Source organism: Coregonus lavaretus (genome assembly GCF_964263955.1).
Source record: "Coregonus lavaretus genome assembly, chromosome: 31".
Lineage (NCBI taxonomy): Eukaryota > Metazoa > Chordata > Actinopteri > Salmoniformes > Salmonidae > Coregonus > Coregonus lavaretus.
In genome coordinates, this window is record NC_140018.1 from 17,909,730 (window position 1) to 17,931,852 (window position 22,123).

Genomic DNA, 22,123 nt, shown 5'->3' on the forward strand with positions numbered 1-22,123 from the left:
GGTGACGCTTTATTAACAAACCGACACACGCCCACCATGCTCACCGTGGTTCGTACTTAAAGGGGAGTCTTCGTGTAGGCCTACAGTGTAGCACTCATATCGCTAATATGACAAAGGGTTAATTTACGAGTGTGCACTGCTGCAAGGGTGCACAATATTAGAAGCCAGGTTCGAACACACTGCGCACAGGGAGTAGCCTATATTTTCCAAATGGCAGGTGCCCTCATGACGCTACTCTCTCTATTAAGCTACTCTCTCATTATTACTGTATCATTGCCTGCGTTTTGCCTGGTCATTGACACTTTGTCGCACGCTATAGCCTATAAAGCCCTAGAATTAGCATAATTATATTGCCTAGACCCCTTATAAATAAAGTAGCATTATCTGCCATTTGTTGCAAAGGCTGTATAGAGCAAGATCATATAATAGGCAAGAACTGCATTTTATTATAAACACATTTATTCTAGGCACGTTATTAAAGGCTCTATGATTAAATAGATACAGTATTTATTGATTTGACATGGGTGGGAAAAAACGTTGGATAAACAAACCTTTTAGCCCACTAATTGTTCCAACTAATTGTTATTGGTGGAAAATTGTCGTCTCAAACGGTGGCCACTGAATAAATGCATCAAAACCTAATGTGTAATCTGCCCAGTTTATGTGCTCAGATTATTGATTTCGTTCCATGTAGCAGCGCACGACCGTTGAAGGGCGTGGTCGACTGCGCAGGACGTCGGTGATTAATGACACCGATAGAGGGCGAGGGATTTTTGAAATCGTTGAAAAACAAACAAACTTTACTCGGTGTGGCGGAGGTTCGGCACGGCCATGCTGTGAATGGGTCAGAGATGGTAGGAGATAGTGATGGAGAGGAAAGTGAAGCAAGTATGGAACGTAGTGGTACAAATAAAGGAGGGAGTAAGAAAGAGAAAAAGAAAGTGGGAGAGAAAGGGAGTAGGGGAATGAAGGGGAGCGAGAGGTCTACGGAGGTAAAGAGGAGGCAGAAAAGGTTTGAGGAGAGCAACCTAGCTTCCAACGCTAGCGGAAGTTTAGAGGTAGAAAGTGCAGAGGAAGGGCAAGATAAAGAGGAAGGGCAAGATAAGACACGAGAGGAACATGGAGGTGAGGAGGAGCATAAAGTGATTAGGAAGTTTAGGAAGGAAGGGGGAGTTGGGGCGATGAGTCCGATAAGGTTGACTGCTGTGATAAAATAGTTGATTGGGGAAGTTGTTAATGCTAAAGTGTCAAGAGATGGGAGATTGTTGGTGTGCTGTAAGGACATGGCGCAGAGGGAAAAAGCTATCGGAGTGAAGCAAATAGGGAAGTGTAAGGTGGAGTCGAGCAGCTGGACTGATCAAGCAGGGAAGCAGTGGAGTAAAGGGGTGATAACAGGAGTGCCTGTGAGTGTTCGCACTAACGAGGTAAGGGACAATTTGAGAGGAGGCGTTCTAGTGAATGTACACAGATTGCAAGCAACAAGGGGTGGAGATAGGGTAGATAGCACTTATATTCTGTTACATGTTAAGGACCGGATACTGCCAAATAAGGTAACAACAGGATATATGAGTTATTATGTGAGGATTGTTATGTACCGAAGCCTTTAAGATGTTATAAATGGCAGAGGTTTGGGCATGTGGCAACAGTCTGTAAAGAGAAAAAGAGGTGTGCCAGGTGTGGAGGAAAGCATGAGTATGGGAAGTGTGGAGATGGTGTACAACCAAAGTGCTGCAACTGTGGGGGTGCTCATAGTGTGGCATATAGTGGGTGTGAGGCTATGAAGAAGGCAGTGGAGGTGCAACAAGTGAGAGCGGAGAGAAGGGTGTCATATGCTGAGGCAGCGAGGGTGGTCCAGGAGAGAATGGTGCAATATGCTGAGGCAGTGAGGGTGATCAAGGAGAGAAGGGTGTCATATGCTGAGGCAGCGAGGGTGGTCCATGTCCGGGAGATACAGGTTCAAGGGAGAGATGGGTAGGAGCATCTAGACTGGGGATTACGGGGCAGGTGGGCAGCGATATGATGTACATAGAAAAGAGAAAGCTGGTGACGTTCATAGCAGAAGCTATCAATAGCACTGATAAAGTAGAGTCTAAAATGGAGAGGATTAAACTAATAGTGAAAGCTTCTGGGAGACATTTGAGTATGACAGGGTTGACATGGGAAGAGGTTCGAGATGACCTCAATCAGCCGATGGTGGAGTCATGTATTACTGGATCTTAGTTATGGTGGTAGTAGTACAATGGAATGCTCGAAGCCTGTTGGCTAATGGGCAGGAATTCAAGCAGTTCATTGTTGATATGATAGCTAAGCCTGATGTGATTTGTGTGCAGGAAACATGGCTCAAACCGAAAGTGGAGTTTATCATACAGGGATATGTAGTGGTTCGTAGGGACCGAGATATAGGGGGAGGGAGGGGATGTGCCACCTTCATAAAGCAAGGAATTCCCTACAATATGATAGGTAAAGGTATTGAACAGGAGTATGTGGTGGTGGAGGTGTGGATGAGAGGAGGGGTGCTAGTGGTAGTGAATTACTATAATCCGTGTCAAATATTGGAAATGGAAGTGCTGGAGAGGGTGGAGGGCCAGGAAAGAAGTAAGGTAATGTGGTGTGGGGATTTTAACGCCCACAACACGCTTTGGGTGGGGGGGGAGGGGAAACGGATGGATGGAAATGGCCAAGTGATGGAACATTTTATAGAAAGGAAAGATCTGGTGTGCTTGAATGATGGCCGAGGGACCAGGATTGATGTAGCCACAGGGAAAGAGTCTGCCTTGGACCTCACTCTGGTATCTAGTACGATGGCAGGAATATGTGAGTGGGAGGTATGGGAGGAGTCGGCAGTAGGGAGTGATCATTACCCCATTGTATGTACAGTAGGCCAGAGGGAGGAGGAGGTGTTAGTGGATGGAGTAGGCAGGTGGGTGTTTGGAAGGGCAAAGTGGGATCAGCTTCAGGAGCTGAGTGAGCAGGTGATGGCTCGGGTGGATATGAGAGGGGATGTAGATAGTATGAAAAACTGGGTGAGAACAGCGTTAGTGGGGGCAGCTACTGAGGCTATACCTAAGAGTTCAGGTAGGAGGAGGAGGAAAGCAGTCCCATGGTGGACGGAGGAATGTGAGGCAATGGTGAGGATTAGGAACAGGGCATTTAGAGTACTGAAAAGGACGCATAACTTCCAACATCTGATTCAGTATAAGCAGGCCCAGGCCATGGTGAAGATAACTATCCGTCAGGCAAAGAGGTCATGTTGGCATCGGTTCTGTCACACCATTGGAAGGGCGATACCTGTGGGAGAAGTGTGGGGGATGATTAAGAGGATGAGTGGGATCAGAAGGGAGTGGGATTATCCAGTGTTGATGAGTGGGGAGGATGTGGCAGTAACGGATGAGGAGAAAGCAGAGATGATGGCCAAAGCATTTGTCCAAGTGCATAGCTCCGCAAATCTGTCTGAGGAGGGGCAGAGGGGGAGAGAGAACACGAGAGAGGAGCATTCTGGAGTGCTGGAAAGGAGGGAGGATGTAAATGATGCGTTGAGTGCACCATTTACCAGGGCAGAGGTGAAAAGAGCAATAGGTAAGGGTGGGTTAACTTCACCTGGGAAAGATGAGGTGTGCTATGTTATGTTGGCCCATCTTAGTGATGAGGCACTGGATTAGGTATTGGTGTTGTACAACAGAGTGTGGGAGGAGGGGAAACTACCAGGCAGTTGGAAGGAGGCAGTAGTGGTACCAATCCGGAAGCCCGGGAAGGATCCAACGAAGCCAACAAGCTATCGGCCAATAGCTTTAACATCACATGTATGTAAGATTATGGAATTTATGATTACGGAGAGGCTAACTTACTTCCTGGAGAGCAGAGGGCTAGTAACACCATATCAGAGTGGGTTCAGGAAGGGTAGGGGAACTATGGATCCAGTGCTCTGCTTAGAAGCAGAGGTCAGGAAGGCTCAGGTGAACAAGGAAACTGTTGTAGCTGTCTTTTTTGATGTGGAGAAGGCGTATGATATGATATGGAAGGAGGGGTTGTTAATCAAGCTTGATATTATGGGGTTTGGAGGAAGAATGTACAACTGGATAAAGGACTTCCTGTTTGGAAGGTCTACCCAGGTGAGGGTGGGGAAGTCTTTATCAGGCAGCTACTTGGTGGATAATGGTACACCGCAGGGGAGCGTGATTAGTCCTCTGTTGTTCTCAATCATGATCAATTATGTTTACTCTCAGGTACAGCCGGATATAGGGAGGTCGTTATTTGAAGATGATGGTGCCTTATGGAAGAGGGGGAAGACATGTGCCATACATAGTCAGGAAGGTACAGGAAGCAACTGATGAGGTAGAGCGGTGGGGATTCAGGTTCTCTGTAGAGAAAACTCAAACAGTGTTCTTTACCAGGAGGAAGGTGGGAGATGAGGTAAGCTTGAGGTTATATGGGAGAAACTTGGAGAGGGTGGGGGCCTTCAGGTTCCTTGGGGTATACTTTGAAACTAGACTGACCTGGGCAGAACACATTGAGAGAGTGGTGGGAAAGTGTAAGAAGGTGCTAAATGTGATGCGCTGTCTGACGGGAAGGAGTGGGGGGGCTGGGCGTTCCTCATTGAAGACATATGTATGTTGCATTGATCCGATCTGTAATAGATTATGGAAGTATAGTATATGGTTCGGCAGCCCGGACCTCACTGGAAAGGCTAGATGTCATACAGGGCAAGGACTCAGAATATGTAGTGGGGCATTTCGGACATCCCCAGTGGCTGCATTACAGGTGGAGATGGGGGATATGCCGTTGCAGATTAGGAGACAGCAGCTGGCAATAAATTATTGGGTCAACCTACAAGGACATGGGGTGTCTCATTTGACATTTGACATTTTAGTCATTTAGCAGACGCTCATATCCAGAGCGACTTACAGTTAGTGAGTGCATACATTTTCATACTGCGAAAGGGATTTTACAGGCATTCTGGGAACATGAGCGAAGACCGAACACAAGCTTTGGGTGGGTGGGTAAGGGAGTTTAGTCCAACAGTAGTTATTTCTGTAAATCCACCATGGCTACTCCCGCCTCCAGTAGTTGATCTAGAAGTGTTGGAGAGAATACAGAAAGATAGGGAGGGGGTTGATCCAGCTGATTTCTTTAAGAGACGTCTGGAAACTGTGTATCAGAATTTTGTGGCCATTTACACAGATGGTTCAAAAGATCCAAGGACAGGACGTACTGGGTCAGCATTTGTAGTGCAGGAGTGTGGGGTGGAATTCAGGAAACGTATTACAGATAATCTGGCTGTATATACGGTGGAGCTGAAGGCCGTACTGTTGGCCTTGCAGTGGGTGGAGGAAGTTAAGCCAGATAGAATAGTTATTTGCTCTGACTCGTGCAGTGTTAATGAGTCTCCAGTCCTTTAGCTCACGTAGAAGACAATACCTGCTTTATGAGGTGCTACAAACCCATGGCAGGATTAAACAGATGGGTATTCAGATAAGATTTACTTGGGTTCCAGCCCATATGGGGGTGGAGGGGAACGAGGCTGTAGATAAACAGGCTAAACAAGCACTTAGTAGTGGGGATGTTGAAGTGTCAATGAGCAAGGCAGAGGCAAAAAGACTGATATATACAGTGATGGTGAAGATATGGCAGGAGCAGTGGAATATAAATAATAAGGGAAGGCATTTATTTCAAGTACAGAGGAAAGTTGGGGAGGACGGCAGGAAGGGACAGAAGAGAGGAGGCTGTTTTTACAAGATTAAGGGTGGGACACAGCCAGTTGAATAAGACATTAAACGTGATAGGAAAGCATCCATCAGGAAAGTGATTATTGTCAGGAAATAGAGACTGTGGAACATGTATTGCTTCAGTGTGGGCAGTATCAGAGGGAAAGAGAGAGGATGAGATTTAGTATGAGGGAGAAGGGGATACAGGAAATTAGTTTAGAGTATATTGAGCAGAACGTCATTAGATATAGTCTCAAATATTTTATATTTTTTAAGAGAAACGGGGTTGGCCGGTAGGATTTAGTTTCTCCCTGTCTCTGGCCCACATTCCAGTACGGTAGGTGGCGGTAATGCACCATAATGTTGGATGCCAACCGCCGATAAACCCCCACTGAAGAAGAAGAAGAAGAAGAAGGGCGTGGTCACGTGATGAACCCTGAACTGCAGCCACGTCGCTAGGAGAATCGGGAAGCTTTCCATTCACTCCACTTCCCTGCTAGCTTCTTCTTCAACAACTGCAAGTAAGTGAAATAAAAACAATTGATCAGTTTAGTAAGTATTTCGAAATGAATAGCCTGTAGTCTATTTATCTTGTAACAAGTAAATTACACTGCGCGCATGTTGCATATCAGTCTGTCAGAGGAGCTCAATTATGTTTCTGCATTAGCTAGCGAGCTAGCTAGCTAATGTTAGTTGACATCAATGTTCAGCACAGATACACCTTTGCCCCGTAAAGTATGCCCTAGTAGGGCCTAGATTTATGGTGTATTAACGACGAATGCATGATGAACATGTTTTCTCAGTCACCTCATTAAATTGACAGATCAAATATTGTAATAGTGTTTAGAAAGCTATATGGCAGTCATCGTTATTATTGTAAGGTGTTCAGAATGAATATCAGGTCATGATGATTCTTTGTGGTTCCTAAAATGTTTAGCCCCTTCTTGAAGACTATAAGCTACATGTTATGAAGGAGAGGAGCTGAAGAGAGGAACCCACATCAGACTATCAAGACATCCCCTTTGTTTCCCTGTTATGTGTTTCAGGAATGGCCCAGTTTGAGGAAGTATCCCAGAAGTCTGCTGTCCACCCTATGCCTGTAGGGTTGGTCCTACAGTATGGTACTGCTGGGTTCCGCACCAACGCTAAGCAGCTAGACCACGTCATGTTCCGAATGGGTTTACTGGCCACACTCCGCTCCAAGAAGACTAAGGCCACCATCGGAGTCATGGTCACTGCGTCACACAACCCTGAGGTGAACAAAACATGAAGTGCATTCACTAGCCTATTAATCATTCACTGTGTCTGTGTTGCTTCAGAGTCTCTCTTTAACTGATCGTCTCTGGTGTCCTATTCTGGTGTGCTCTCAGGGCCACTGTGGATTTTCAGATATTATTAGAGGAAGGTTGTCTAGTATTGATTTGGTTTCAGGTAAACTATTAATTTTCTGACTTACACAACATCCCAATATTCATCTTTATCTCCCTCCCTCCCTCCCTCACTATCCAATATACTACAACGACCCCTTCCTATTCCTCTCATACCCCTTCCTTCCGTCTCTCCACCTCTCCCTTCCCATCCACTATATCACCCCCTCTCCAGGAGGATAATGGGGTGAAGCTGGTGGATCCCATGGGGGAGATGGTGACCCCTGCGTGGGAGGGCTATGCCACCCAGCTGGCCAACGCGGAGCAGGAGGGTCTGCTCACCGCTCTGAAGGATGTTATAGAGAGAGAGGCCATCAGCATGGCCCAAGAGGCCAGCGTGTTTGTGGGCAAAGACACCAGGTACTGGGATGTTATCATTCTCTAGAAACTAAACTATAGCCACGAATATACCAGGTTATCAATATAACAGGGGGCGAGTTCCTTTTGCGTCACCCGGTGCCCTGGGTGGGTGGAGATTTCACTTTAGGACCAATGGAATGGTCTTAAATACGTCAACTCTGCCCACATGGGGCACCGGGTGATGCAAATGAATGCAAACCATTCTGATTGGTCCCAGAAACCAATGGTTTGGGCCAGAACACACGTGGGTAAAGCGGCGTTTAGAAAATTCATCATTGGCTTTGATACTCTGATTGGTTAGAGATGATCCAATCGCTGATTACTTTGCTTTGTACAACATTTTGACGTAACCACAAACGACTTCAACGATGGCAGTTTCAGACTGAACTACGTAGCGAACATAAAGCAGAGGAAGAATTCAGTTTGAGTCGTCAGGCAACTCCGATATCTCCTTAGACGTTTAATCTGAATGGTTGTGTTACTTCAGGCCCAGTAGTGAGAGCCTATCACAGGCAGTGCTGGATGGAGTCCACGCCCTGGGAGGCCACAGTAAAGGTGCGTTAACTCTTAGGTTTCCTTAGCTGTCTATGATGTCATTCTTATTAGACTACACCTTGGTATGTGATTGATTGTTGGTTATTTTTCTTGTTTGGAAATCACTGATTGGTAACTCTCCCTGTCTATCAGACTATGGCTTGGTGACCACACCCCAGCTGCACTACATGGTATGCTGTCAGAACACCCAGGGTCGATATGGTGAAGCCACTGTCAAAGGTTACTACCGGAAACTCTCCCAGGCTTTCATCCAGCTCACTAAGAACGTAAGACTACATCACCTCTCTGTCTGTCTTTAACACTATAATAACATCCATTAATAAGCATGACTAAACTCTTTATAAATACAACATTTGTATTCTAACATTTATAATCACGTAGACACATTTGTAAGCGGTTATAAGCATGTATATTGTTTTACAAATCATGTATACACATTTGCAAGCAGTAAAAATTGCTTGTTCATGAAAAATAATGTTATCCATTCCACCCCTCTCTCCAGGTGCCTAACCGTACAGATGATCAGAAGGCCCTGCTGGTGGACGGGGCTAATGGTATCGGGGCTCTGAAGGTGTGTGAGATGGAGACCTACCTGAAGAATGAGCTGCAGCTGTCCCTCTTCAACGACGGCTCCAGCGGAAAACTCAACCACCTGTGTGGAGCCGACTACGTCAAAGTACAGCAGAGAGCTCCCAAAGGTGCGACTGTAGTCCATTAGACCTGTCCTTGTCTCTATTTCTTTCCATGTGTACATTTCAATAGACCACAAATAGCATCCTCGCCCAGTTTTCTGTATTTTATTTGCACTGCATCTGTATTGCTGTGAAAAGATGGGGTAAGTCAAGTGAAAGCTAAATGGAGAATATCCACTTGCAAAGGGAAAGAAAAAGAAACAAGGAGAGGAAGCTACTTAATATTATTTACGTTAGTCATTTAGCAGACGCTCTTACCCAGAGCGACTTACAGTAGCGAGTGCATACATTTTCATACTTTTTTTTCATACTGGTCCCCCGTGGGAATCGATCCCACAACCCTGGTGTTGCAAGCACCATACCAACTGACCTACACAGGACTACTATTATTGAGGTAGGACTCACCGCATGGTGTGTCGAAATGCACGGTGGTGTTGTAACTGGAATTTGACTTGTGGGTGTGTCTCAGGCTACAGGTGACTCATAAACAGACCTGCTATATCTCATTATGAAATAAAGGACAGTCAGGATTGTTATATTATAGTTTCCATGTTTGACAACCAGAGGGAAGACATCTCAATGAGTTACATTGTATAAATACTGTAGGCTACAGCCAGACTCCTGAAGTGGATGGCTCTGACCCTTCTCGCTCTGACCCTTCTCGCTCTGACCCTTCTCGCTCTGACCCTTCTCGCTCTGACCCTTCTCGCTCTGACCCTTCTCGCTCTGACCCTTCTCGCTCTGACCCTTCTCGCTCTCTCTCTCTAGGTGTGGAGATGACTGCTGGGGAGCGTTGCTGTTCCTATGATGGCGATGCTGATCGTATAGTTTATTACTACAGCGGCTCTGCCGGGAGATTCCATCTGCTAGATGGAGACAAGATTGCCACTCTCATCAGCACCTACCTCAAAGAACTGCTCACACAAGTATATGCACACACACAGTCGCTATACTTACCTATGATGCTTTCATCTCTGGTGGGCAAACTGCAGTAAACATAAGTGGTACCGTCGATCTGTCTTTATACTATGAGCACCGTTAGCTAACGAGCAGCAATAGTTCCGGTGCTTGGGTTTGTCATCACTGGTTATTTGGACAAATCACGATTTCGCAGGTGTATAGTATCTTTCGAAATTCGGAAGGGGAGGTGACATTCGGCCCCATAGACTTGCCCATAACTTGCGAAGACAGAGGGTGGAGCTACTTGTTCCAGTTCTGCTCCTCATTCTAGCATCTCTTCATCTCTTAACATGTATGGAATCAGAACTTTAATTGAGCAGCTGACCAATTACGCAATACTTTAGTTCTGGGTTAACCCAGATTAATGATGCTTAAACACGCCCCTACATAACACACACAGACTCAGTACCATCCTCATTCAGAAGTGTGCACACACACTGACCTGTGTTCCCCCTGTGTGTGTTTGGTTTATGCAGGCTGGTCTTGACCTGCAGATAGCCGTGGTGCAGACAGCGTACGCTAACGGCAGCTCCACACAATACCTGGAAGATACCATGAAGGTGTGGACACACACACACACACCTCAGTCTTTCCAACACACACATGCTATCAGCGCTGACCTCTCCTCCCTCCTCCCAGGTGATAGTGAGGTGTACCAAGACAGGAGTGAAACATCTTCACCATGCAGCCCAGGAGTTTGACATTGGTGTTTACTTTGAGGCTAATGGCCACGGGACAGTGAGTAGGCAACATACACATACACACTCACACTGAAAGCACCCAATCAATGGCTGCCCGTCTGACTATGGTTATGTTGTGTTGCGGTCCCGTCTCAGGTTCTGTTCAGTAAAGCAGCAGAGGAGAAGATCCAGCAGCTAGCCCAGGACTCCAACACCAACGACGAGAGGAAGAGAGCTGCACTCCTACTGCAGAACACGGTCAACCTCATCAACCAGGTATGACCGCACATGGTCAGGTCAACACAGGGTGTTTCTCAATATGCATACTACAGTACCGTGCTCCGTGTACGGAAATTGGAGCATGCATCAGTCAGTCCAAATCAATGCACGGCGGGCACTTCTCGGATGGACAGAAATATGACGCCCATTCACATCTCATATGTTGCCTGCCATTTTTATCTCAATATCAAATCATTTCTGGGTAACAATTAAGTACCTTAATGTCATTGCTTTCGATGAAAATGGTCAAAAAGAAACAAATAGCTTCTTAGCTAAGAGCAAATTCTCAAGCAAGAATTTTGCTAGGACTGTCTGGGAGTGGTCTGAATGGGGAGGGGAAAACTGAAAACTAGCTGTTATAGACGGTTTAGCTGAGAACATCACAAAAACTATGCGCGTGCTTCAATGGGACAGAAGTCTATGTGTTGTTATTCTTTATTTATTCAATAAACATTGGAGATTAAATATAGTTTACATGTTGTCAACAATCTAAGCCAACCCTGTCTGTTTTGTCCCATAGTTGCGCACGCATCGGTTTATTGCTAAACAACCAACCCATCTATTGGCAGAGAGGTTTGGAACTCCCATTATTATTGGCTTATTAACTAATTTACCACCTGGTGATGTCACCAGGCAGGCCAAAACTCCATCCCACCAAAACCGTCGTACAGAATGTGGATCTAGCGTTCGTCTGCTGATCGTTAAGCACGCTGTGTCTACCTGCTGTAGACGTCTGACTGCTGACATTTTTCACACGATTCTACATATAAAATTGGTGCACACTCAGTTTGTAAATTACATTCAGAGGTGCTAAGTACTCTCGGCCAGCAAACGCTATTGGTCTGTCTCAGCCCTTACACTAAAAGGGCATTATCATCATCTTCACAATTTCACAGTATTATTCCAACCTCAGTGTGAAAATCATGTTTTTGGGCCTTTTAATAAATACATTTTGTGTTAATTTCAGCATGTTTACCTGCCTACCAATACCCATTGTAGAATGCGTAGATCGCAAGCCCATAGTAAGTCAATAGGGCTAACTGGCTAGCTAATACTGTTAGCCAGAATTGGTAACTAGCTACCAACAGAGAATTGACATCTACCTTGCATAACATTAGTTTTAAGTCATTTTTGCCTATTAAACTATCTGGTAAGATAGATTATTACTATTCACATATAGCTAGCTGATAGTTATGAAGTAAAACGTTTGCTTTGTGTATATCTTGTTTTGTCTTTATTGTTGCCATTGTCCTGGCTGGAAGAAGGTTCCGACAATGTGGGAGGGGGAGGTGCAGCGTGAGGTAATACTGTAGGTTGAAGTGTGAGTGCTTCTCAAAGGTAGTGTTTTTATGCGATCTCCACACTCTCGTCCTCACAAGAATGTACTCAAGAGAACATCCTCTGAGAATGCACTAGGCGCATGAGAGTGTGGAGCACGGTAGTATGCATATTGAGAAACACCCACAGTCAACCTTTTTAGCAATTCAGGGGACTACACACGGTCATTGCAATGAAGGGTCAAATCCTGTGTGCATTACTTACATTTTTTCTCTCTCTCTCTCTGTAGACAGTAGGAGATGCTATTTCTGACATGCTGCTGATTGAGGCTGTGTTAGCCATCAGAGGGATGACAGTACAACAATGGGATGCCATCTACACAGACCTGCCCAACAGACAGCTCAAAGTCAAGGTGTGTGTTTGTGTGTGCGTGCGTGTGTGTGTGCACTCAGGGAGTTGCATCGTATGTTACTATAAATGACTGTATAATAAAGAAATCTAGTACATATGTTTTAACACCGTTTATCCCAGTGCCTCACAGTTGCAGTGTTGTGTGGCCTATAGGTGGCAGACCGGCGGGTGATTGACACTACAGATGCAGAGAGGAGAACAGTGAGTCCAGCAGGTCTGCAGGAGGCCATAGACAGCCTGGTGAAGAAGTACAGACAGGCACGCTCCTTTGTCCGCCCCTCTGGCACGGAGGATGTGGTCCGAGTGTACGCTGAGGCAGACACACAGGTGGGACTGAGATGCTGAGACTACAACCTACTTTTAATAGGACACATGGAGTGATAGTGATCCACTCAATTCACCTTTTCTTGTTCACTCACTATGCCTTTTAACTTTCTTTTTCTGTCTCTCACTGTCTGATGGGGATAATGGTGATGTGTTTCTGTGTGTTACAGGAGAGTGCCGATGCCCTGGCACATGAAGTTAGCCTGGCAGTGTACCGCCTCGCAGGAGGAGTAGGAGAGGAGCCCAAACCGTTATAAACACACACACTATGCAATTTTAAGTCTATTGAAAACTCCTGTCATCTCCTGAAGATGACCATACTTCCTGAACCCATGATTGTACGTCCAGTCCATTTTGTAGCCTTTTTAATCGGGTGCCAAAGCATTTAATACTGTATTATTGCTAATTTTCTATGAGTCAGAAAAATGTGATTGATTTCAGTCAATGTGAAGGGAGCATATGCTAAACAAGGTTAAAATTGTAATCCCATTTTTTACCCAACCTTAATCCTCTGTCAATGTATTGGTTTGGTCCTATTCCCATGTAATTCTAAAAGTGTTTACATTACCAGTTATTATTGTAGATCAATTTAGCATTTCCGTTCATATCTGAGTAACTACACTGCTTTGAACAGATCTCAACTGGAAAGACTGTGCTGCTATGTAATTGTTGAACACCAAGAGTAAAGATATGAAAGTGAAACTGACATCAAACTTGTGCTGCATTTCTTTTAGTTCGTATCCTCTCAAAAAACCTCTAGTTACATGGAATAAATGGCATGTGTTACTACATAAACTTAATTGACTTATAACGGAACGGAATAACCCAAATACAGGTATACTCTCTGAAATGACCATATCAAGAGAAAATATTATAATTGGGGGTTGGTGTAGGATGCATTTGTGGGGGCAAGGGTGGAAGGGCTGGGGCTTAGGTCTAAAGGGTATTGGTCTAACATTCTCCTAAGCTGTTGTAGTAGTTAGGAGCCTCGACTCCCAGCTCTAATCCTCGTCTGTGTCGTCAGCAGCTCCGGAGATGGTAATGGTGCGTTCCTGTGTGTCACTCTCATACATGTCTTCTGTCTTAACTGTTCTGAGAGAAAATGATACTGGGTGACACAAATGTATACAAAAATGGCTACCATTAGCATATTTTCAGATGACAAAACAGATTACTGGTATTTCATATTTTATTGATAGATCATAGGTTATGATTGAGGTTATGTCCCAGGCTTGCACGACCTGATGAGAAGAGTCTTCCGCTCAGTCATCTCCACTGACTGTTCCTCGTAGCTCTCCGTCTGGCTCTCTGTTGATTTCACCTCCACCGCCCCATCAGGGGCCTCTTTGTCGCCTCCATTTCCTTTACGTCCATTACTGAGGGCTCCGCCCAGCTCGGCACCATACCTGTTCCCAGAGGCAGCGCTAACAGAGGCAGAGCTAGCATTCATGCTAGCACTGATGGCCATGCCCCCTCTTCCGCCACCCAGAGACATGATCTGTACCATGGTAATGAGACGGGTGTCTTCGCCCTCGATCAGCGCCCGGCCAAATGCACAGCCACAGAGTAGACATGAGAAAACACACGTACACTTACTAACGTATCAAAAGAATAACCATATCAAAAGACTTGTGTTGCTGCCTTTCCTTTTCTTCTCTTTTTCATCTCCTCCACAGATCTGACAAACCCAGGATAGGTGAAAGCAATATGGATGAGTCCTACTGTGAATTTGCTTTCACCTGTCCACTTCTGTCTATTCAAGAAGGAGATGAGACGCGAGAGGAGCAGAAGCCTGTTTAGAATATTGGGGAAGGTGTGATGGTCACCTGTAGGTGGTGATCTCAATCTCCAGGGCCATCTTGACGTTGAGCAGCTCCTGGTACTCCCTCAGCAGCAGAGCTATCTTCTCCTTCATCACCTTCAGCTCCAGCTTCAGCCCCTCAATACGCTCCTGTGGGAAACACACACAAGCTTTTAGGTCATAGGGAGCCAATTCTAAGCTGCTGTTAGAGTCCATTTGAAAGAACTCACTTGTTGCCCACTTCTAAAAGAGTGTTGACCTGCCGTGCTTCTTTCTACAGTAAAGATTTGTTGTGAAAGTAGCAATACTCACCAGAAGTGTCTCTTCTTTTTTCTTGCGTTTCCCCACAGCATCACGAATCTGATTCTCCAGAGACTCATTCCTCGTCTTCATGGACTCCAACTCACCCTCTAGGTTTAGGATCTACACACACACAGAAACACATCCATGTTCTTAATCTGTTGACCGGTGGTGTCAACTCTGCCTAGGTCAGCATCCCGGAGTCGCCTCTTCACTGTTGACGTTGAGACTAGTGTTTTGCGGGTAGTATTTAATGAAGCTGCCAGTTGAGGACCTGTGAGGCGTCTGTTTCTCAAACTAGACACTCTAATGTATTTGTCCTCTTGCTCAGTTGTGCACCGTGGCTTCCCACTCCTCTTTCTATTCTGGTTAGAGCCAGTTTGCGCTGTTCTGTGAAGGGAGTAGTACACAGCGTTGTACGAGATCTTCAGTTTCTTGGAAATTTCTCGCATGGAATAGCCTTCATTTCTCAGAACAAGAATAGACTGACGAGTTTCAGAAGAAAGTTATTTGTTTCTGGCCATTTTGATACTGTAATCGAACCCACAATTGCTAATGGTCCAGATACTCAACTAGTCTCAAGAAGGCCAGTTTTATTGCTTCTTTAATCAGCACAACAGTTTTCAGCTGTGCTAACATAATTGCAGAATGGTTTTCTAATGATCAATTAGCCTTTTAAAATGATAAACTTGGATTAGCAAACACAACGTGCCATTGGAACACAGGACAGATGGTTGCTGATAATGGGCCTCTGTACGCCTATGTTGATATTCCATTAAAAATCAGCAGTTTCCAGCTACAATAGCCATTTACAACATTAACAATGTATACACTGTATTTCAAATCAATTTTAGGTTATTTTAATGAACAAAAAATGGCTTTTCTTTCGAAAACAAGGACATTTCTAAGTGACCCCAAACTTTTGAATGGTAGTGTGCATCTGCTGCATCAGCTCCTCAATTTCCTGAGAGGGGCAAGCCTACTCGTTCCTTCTGTGAATTTGCTTTCCTTCCTTTCTGTGTAAACCTCCTAACCCAGCCTCCCATGCAGTTTTCACAGTAAGTCGCTAATTGGTTGCCCATCAGTCTGCCCATCCACAATCTCCCCTTGTAACTCATAACCTGTCATAAAAAGTCATTAGCAGGTCATTACAGCAGTCGTGTAAATGCATGCCTGTGATGACCAGATGTCACACTAAGGGCAATTCCATGGTAACGGAATTACGCTGAGACTGATTTTTACCTTTAAATATATACAGTGGGGGAAAAAAGTATTTAGTCAGCCACCAATTGTGCAAGTTCTCCCACTTAAAAAGATGAGAGAGGCCTGTAATTTTAATCATAGGTACACGTCAACTATGACAGACAAAATGAGAAAAAATAATCCAGAAAATCACATTGTAGGATTTTTAATGAATTTTTTGCAAATTATGGTGGAAAATAAGTATTTGGTCAATAACAAAAGTTTCTCAATACTTTGTTATATACCCTTTGTTGGCAATGACACAGGTCAAACGTTTTCTGTAAGTCTTCACAAGGTTTTCACACACTGTTGCTGGTATTTTGGCCCATTCCTCCATGCAGATCTCCTCTAGAGCAGTGATGTTTTGGGGCTGTCGCTATGACAGACAAATTGAGATTTTCTTTTCCAGAAAATCGCATTGTAGGATTTTTAATGAATTTATTTGCAAATTATGGTGGAAAATAAGTATTTGGTCACCTACAAACAAGCAAGATATCTGGCTCTCACAGACCTGTAACTTCTTCTTTAAGAGGCTCCTCTGTCCTCCACTTGTTACCTGTATTAATGGCACCTGTTTGAACTTGTTATCAGTATAAAAGACACCTGTCCACAACCTCAAACAGTCACACTCCAAACTCCACTATGGCCAAGACCAAAGAGCTGTCAAAGGACACCAGAAACAAAATTGTAGACCTGCACCAGGCTGGGAAGACTGAATCTGCAATAGGTAAGCAGCTTGGTTTGAAGAAATCAACTGTGGGAGCAATTATTAGGAAATGGAAGACATACAAGACCACTGATAATCTCCCTCGATCTGGGGCTCCACGCAAGATCTCACCCCGTGGGGTCAAAATGATCACAAGAACGGTGAGCAAAAATCCCAGAACCACACGGGGGGACCTAGTGAATGACCTGCAGAGAGCTGGGACCAAAGTAACAAAGCCTACCATCAGTAACACACTACGCCGCCAGGGACTCAAATCCTGCAGTGCCAGACGTGTCCCCCTGCTTAAGCCAGTACATGTCCAGGCCCGTCTGAAGTTTGCTAGAGTGCATTTGGATGATCCAGAAGAGGATTGGGAGAATGTCATATGTTCAGATGAAACCAAAATAGAACTTTTTGGTAAAAACTCAACTCATCGTGTTTGGAGGACAAAGAATGCTGAGTTGCATCCAAAGAACACCATACCTACTGTGAAGCATGGGGGTGGAAACATCATGCTTTGGGGGTGTTTTTCTGCAAAATTCAACCAACCTATTGTGGGAAGCTTGTGAAAGGCTACCTGAAACGTTTGACCCAAGATAAATAATTTAAAGGCAATGCTACCAAATACTAATTGAGTGTATGTAAACTTCTGACCCACTGGGAATGTGATGAAAGAAAAGCTGAAATAAATAATTCTCTCTACTATTATTCTGACATTTCACATTATTAAAATAAAGTGGTAATCTTAACTGACCCTTTTACTAGGATTAAATGTCAGGAATTGTGAAAAACTGAGTTTAAATGTATTTGGCTAAGGTGTATGTAAACTTCTGACTTCAACTGTATATATTTCCACACTATAAGCGTTGGAATAATACTGTGAAATTGTGAAAATTATGATATTGCCCTTTTAGTGTAAAAGCTGTTTGAAAAGACCGCCTAGAATTTCAGCCTGTTTTGGTGGGTTGGAGGTTTGACCTACCAGGCAGTAAATTAGTTAGTAGACCAATAAGAAAAAGAGTTCCAAACCTCTCTGCCAATAACAGCTAGTTTTCAGTTTTCCCCTCCCCACTCAGACCACTCCTAGACAGCCCTAGCAAAATTCTTGCTTGAGAAATCGCTCTTTGCTAAGAAGCTTTTTTTGTTTCTTTTTGACCATTTTAATTGAAAACAATCACAGTAAGGTACTTAATTGTTACCCAGAAATTATTTGATATTGAGATTTAAATGGTTGCATTGGACCTTTAATAAGATTAGTCAACAGTGAATGAAAGTTGTTTTGCAACTGCTATATATCTGATGGAACAGGGACAGCAGCAGAGCTGTGTTCAGTACATTTTTACATTCTGGAACGTTCAATTGAATGGAAACGGTGCTGTACTGAACGACCAGTTGAAAAATGGGGAGGGGTTGGTTTGTGGGTTGGGGAATGCTGTCAGCATGGCCACTGCCCTTTAAATAAGTCACTAATTGCTTCAAGCCACAGCTGGCCACACCCACCAAACAGGAGCAAATGTACCTCATGGTCTGTTCAAGAATGTACATGAACGGTTTGGGGAAAGGTGTCTTTCAATATAAACCGTTCCGCAACGTAACAAACTTTCAAGCTAATTGAATGCACCTCAGCTTTCTCCCTACCTTTCCTTCTCTGCTCTAGAAGGAAATTCAATGCATGCACCACCATTTGGTAGCAAACAGGTGAAGGTGCGTTCTCTGTCACACCTGCAACCAATTAATTCAAACGGACCAACCAGCTCACAGTTCACAGTCGCATGCCTCTACCCTGTTAGGCTCGTAGAGATAGATAGAGGACTCTAGTGCCCAAAAGCCTGTTTTAGCATGGGAAGCACCATAGAGGACTTTCACCATTTTTAAGTAGTCAACTGGGTGGGACTTCCAATGGGTTAAGGAAGTATCACATGACCTGGATTCCATCCAGGTCATCAGTAGGGATCAGCCAATGAATTATACTTGTGAGCAAACAGTCCATAACTGCAGATGGCAGTAAATCACCAACCTTGACTTTATACCTGTTCAAACAACACACCAGGTGGCAGTATGCACCCTTTCAGTTCTTTTTCTGTAAATTTGTATTGGGTGGATCTCAACCGTGTGCTGTACTGGAGTGTGAGGCTAGTCATGGCCTCCCTATTCATCTCTTTCTTACTGTATCTAGCCCTGTGTTTCCCCCTACTGTTCTGGAGTGAGAATTCATTACACTTTGTGGGAGGACGGGACACTATCGCTCAACACAGCTTGTAACTCTTCTGCAGTAAAATGTCGTACATCCAAGTACTTCTCGGCAGCTGCCACCACCACAGCTATCTTCTGTGATTTATGTTCCATTTCTGCGGTACAGTTGATAACCACTAAGAATTCAACCATACTGAAGTACATTTTATTCCTATCACTCTCTATTGTCCTCGGCCCACTCACAGGGATCCTCTTAGGCTTCATCGCCCTGGACCTATCTGCATCTACTACTCTCTTCACTGCCTCAGCATATGACACCTTCTGTACTACTCTGATCCTGGCAACCTCAACCTGCCTTTCTCTCACCACACACTTCTGATCTCCAGCACCATGAGTACCCATACAGTTAACACACACAACCTCTTTCACTGGTAGGTAATACACAATCCTTTGTCTCATGCCCTCCTGCACACTTCTCACATCTAGGAATCTCTTTCCTACACACTGCTGCAACATGACCATAAGCTTGGCACCTAAAACACTGTAATGGGTTCAGGACAAAAGCTCTCATGGGGTACCTGACACATCCTAACTTAACATTGTCGAGTAAAGACTCTGCATCAAAACTCAGAAGAACAAACAATGTCTTCTCTGTTTCACCATGCTCTCCACCAGGTCTGCGTAGCACCAAACGGCGGACGTCACATACACAGGGAATCTTCCATTTCAATTACTCCTCCTCAACACTTAATGCCACCCCAGTTATCACTCATTCCAAAGACACCCTGCCTCGGAGAGCAAAGCAAGTCATAGTACCACCCTTTCAGTTGTTTACCAACTCAAAGAAGTAGTAGAAGAAGAACATTGCCTACTTCAAAATGGAGATGGCTTCAATGGAGCTGCCCATGCTCTCACAGACGCCATAATGGGACAGACACAATGTTGCGTCCTCTAACTATCTCTGTGTTAGGCTCATAGAAATATAATATATTTCCATTGTTAGGATACTTCGGTACTGTAACAATATTATCTTTACTAGCTAATTTCATAGACGACAGGAGATGTGCCTTTTCCCACCATTTATCAACCCGGAACCAACTTCGTGGAACACAAGCATAGCACTCCCCAGTCGCCGTCAGAACAGCATTGAGTGATGCACTGCAAATTGATTAGCTGCCCATTTTCTATTGGTAGTCACTAGTTACCACAGCCACAAAGTCAGAAGGCCAGCTTACTCGACCAATCAGATGAGGGAATGTGATGACACGTATGCCGGCTCAGAAGGCTCACCTACCCGACCAATCAGATGAGGGAGTGTGATGACCCGTATTTCGGTTTGTGGGAAAAGCCTCATTTTCGAAATGGCATATCTCGAGTTCAAGTTTGAAGACCAAATAGAGAGATCGACGGAAGAAGTGCAATAACCCAGAAGCGTAAGAATGGTGCTGTTAAGATCAGAGATTCGTCTCCTGAGTATACACCTTCGTTCGATGTGTACATACAGTGAGGGAAAAAAGTAGTTGATCCCCTGCTGATTTTGTACGTTTGCCCACTGACAAAGACATGATCAGTCTATAATTTTAATGGTAGGTTTATTTGAACAGTGAGAGACAGAATAACAACAACAAAATCCAGGAAAACCCATGTCAAAAATGTTATGAATTGATTTGCATTTTAATGAGGGAAATAAGTATTTAACCCCTCTGCAAAACATGACTTAGTACTTGGTGGCAAAACCCTTGTTGGCAATCACAGAGGTCAGACGTTTCTTGTAGTTGGTCACCAGGTTTGCACACATCTCAGGAGGGATTTTGTTCCACTCCTCTTTGCAGATCTTCTCCAAGTCATTAAGGTTTCGAGGCTGACGTTTGGCAACTTGAACCTTCAGCTCCCTCCACAGATTTTCTATGGGATTAAGGTCTGGAGACTGGCTAGGCCACTCCAGGACCTTAATGTGCTTCTTCTTGAGCCACTCCTTTGTTGCCTTGGCCGTGTGTTTTGGGTCATTGTCATGCTGGAATACCCATCCACGACCCATGTTCAATGCACTGGCTGAGGGAAGGAGGTTCTCACCCAAGATTTGACGGTACATGGCCCCGTCCATCATCCCTTTGATGCGGTGAAGTTGTCCTGTCCCCTTAGCAGAAAAACACCCCCAAAGCATAATGTTTCCATCTCCATGTTTGACGGTAGGGATGGTGTTCTTGGGGTCATAGGCAGCATTCCTCCTCCTCCAAACACGGCGAGTTGAGTTGATGCCAAAGAGCTCGATTTTGGTCTCATTTGACCACAACACTTTCACCCAGTTCTCCTCTGAATCATTCAGATGTTCATTGGCAAACTTCAGATGGGCCTGTATATGTGCTTTCTTGAGCAGGGGGACCTTGCGGGCGCTGCAGGATTTCAGTCCTTCACGGCGTAGTGTGTTACCAATTGTTTTCTTGGTGACTATGGTCCCAGCTGCCTTGAGATCATTGACAAGATCCTCCCGTGTAGTTCTGGGCTGATTCCTCACCGTTCTCATGATCATTGCAACTCCACGAGGTGAGATCTTGCATGGAGCCCCAGGCCGAGGGAGATTGACAGTTATTTTGTGTTTCTTCCATTTGCGAATAATCGCACCAACTGTTGTCACCTTCTCACCAAGCTGCTTGGCGATGGTCTTGTAGCCCATTCCAGTCTTGTGTAGGTCTCAATCTTGTCCCTGACATCCTTGGAGAGCTCTTTGGTTTTGGCCATGGTGCAGAGTTTGGAATCTGATTGATTGATTACTTCTGTGGACAGGGTCTGTTATACAAGTAACAAGCTGAGATTAGGAGCACTCCCTTTAAGAGTGTGCTCCTAATCTCAGCTCGTTACCTGTATAAAAGACACCTGGGAGACAGAAATCTTTCTGATTGAGAGGGGGTCAAATACTTATTTCCCTCATTAAAATGCAAATCAATTTATAAAAAATGTTACATGCGTTTTTCAGGATTTCTTTGTTGTTATTCTGTCTCTCACTGTTCAAATAAACCTACCATTAAAATGATAGACTGATCATTTCTTTGTCAGTGGGCAAACGTACAAAATCAGCAGGGGATCAAATACTTTTTTCCCTCACTGTACCTACATCTGCTGATTACAAACCAAGTCATATGACTTACAGGTCTTCATGCTCTGTTGAGAACCTTGATGATTTTGAAATGGAGTCTGATGGCAGTGGTGAGATCT

The 22,123-nt window shown here is 44.6% G+C and overlaps 1 protein-coding gene across 1 annotated transcript; it reads left to right on the forward strand.

Moving 5' to 3' along the window:
* The first annotated feature begins 1,161 nt into the window (after positions 1-1,161).
* LOC311106896 (phosphoacetylglucosamine mutase-like) lies at positions 1,162-13,374 on the forward strand. Its single transcript, XM_084149281.1, has 14 exons — positions 1,162-1,424; positions 6,036-6,223; positions 6,749-6,957; positions 7,305-7,489; positions 7,977-8,044; positions 8,177-8,310; positions 8,547-8,742; positions 9,505-9,662; positions 10,173-10,256; positions 10,336-10,434; positions 10,533-10,652; positions 12,223-12,345; positions 12,498-12,671; positions 12,839-13,374. Exons 3-14 carry the CDS (start codon positions 6,751-6,753, stop codon positions 12,923-12,925), a joined length of 1,635 nt encoding a protein of 544 aa, XP_084005407.1. The 5' UTR covers positions 1,162-1,424; positions 6,036-6,223; positions 6,749-6,750; the 3' UTR covers positions 12,926-13,374.
* The last annotated feature ends 8,749 nt before the right edge of the window (positions 13,375-22,123 follow it).

Bases quoted from the DNA above. Each gene is read 5' to 3' on its own strand.
- LOC311106896 (XM_084149281.1), top strand. From the start codon at position 6,751: ATGGCCCAGTTTGAGGAAGTATCCCAGAAGTCTGCTGTCCACCCTATG. The intron at 8,743-9,504 runs GTGCGACTGTAG...CTCTCTCTCTAG, and splicing joins ACAGCAGAGAGCTCCCAAAG to GTGTGGAGATGACTGCTGGG. The intron at 10,435-10,532 runs GTGAGTAGGCAA...GTCCCGTCTCAG, and splicing joins AGGCTAATGGCCACGGGACA to GTTCTGTTCAGTAAAGCAGC.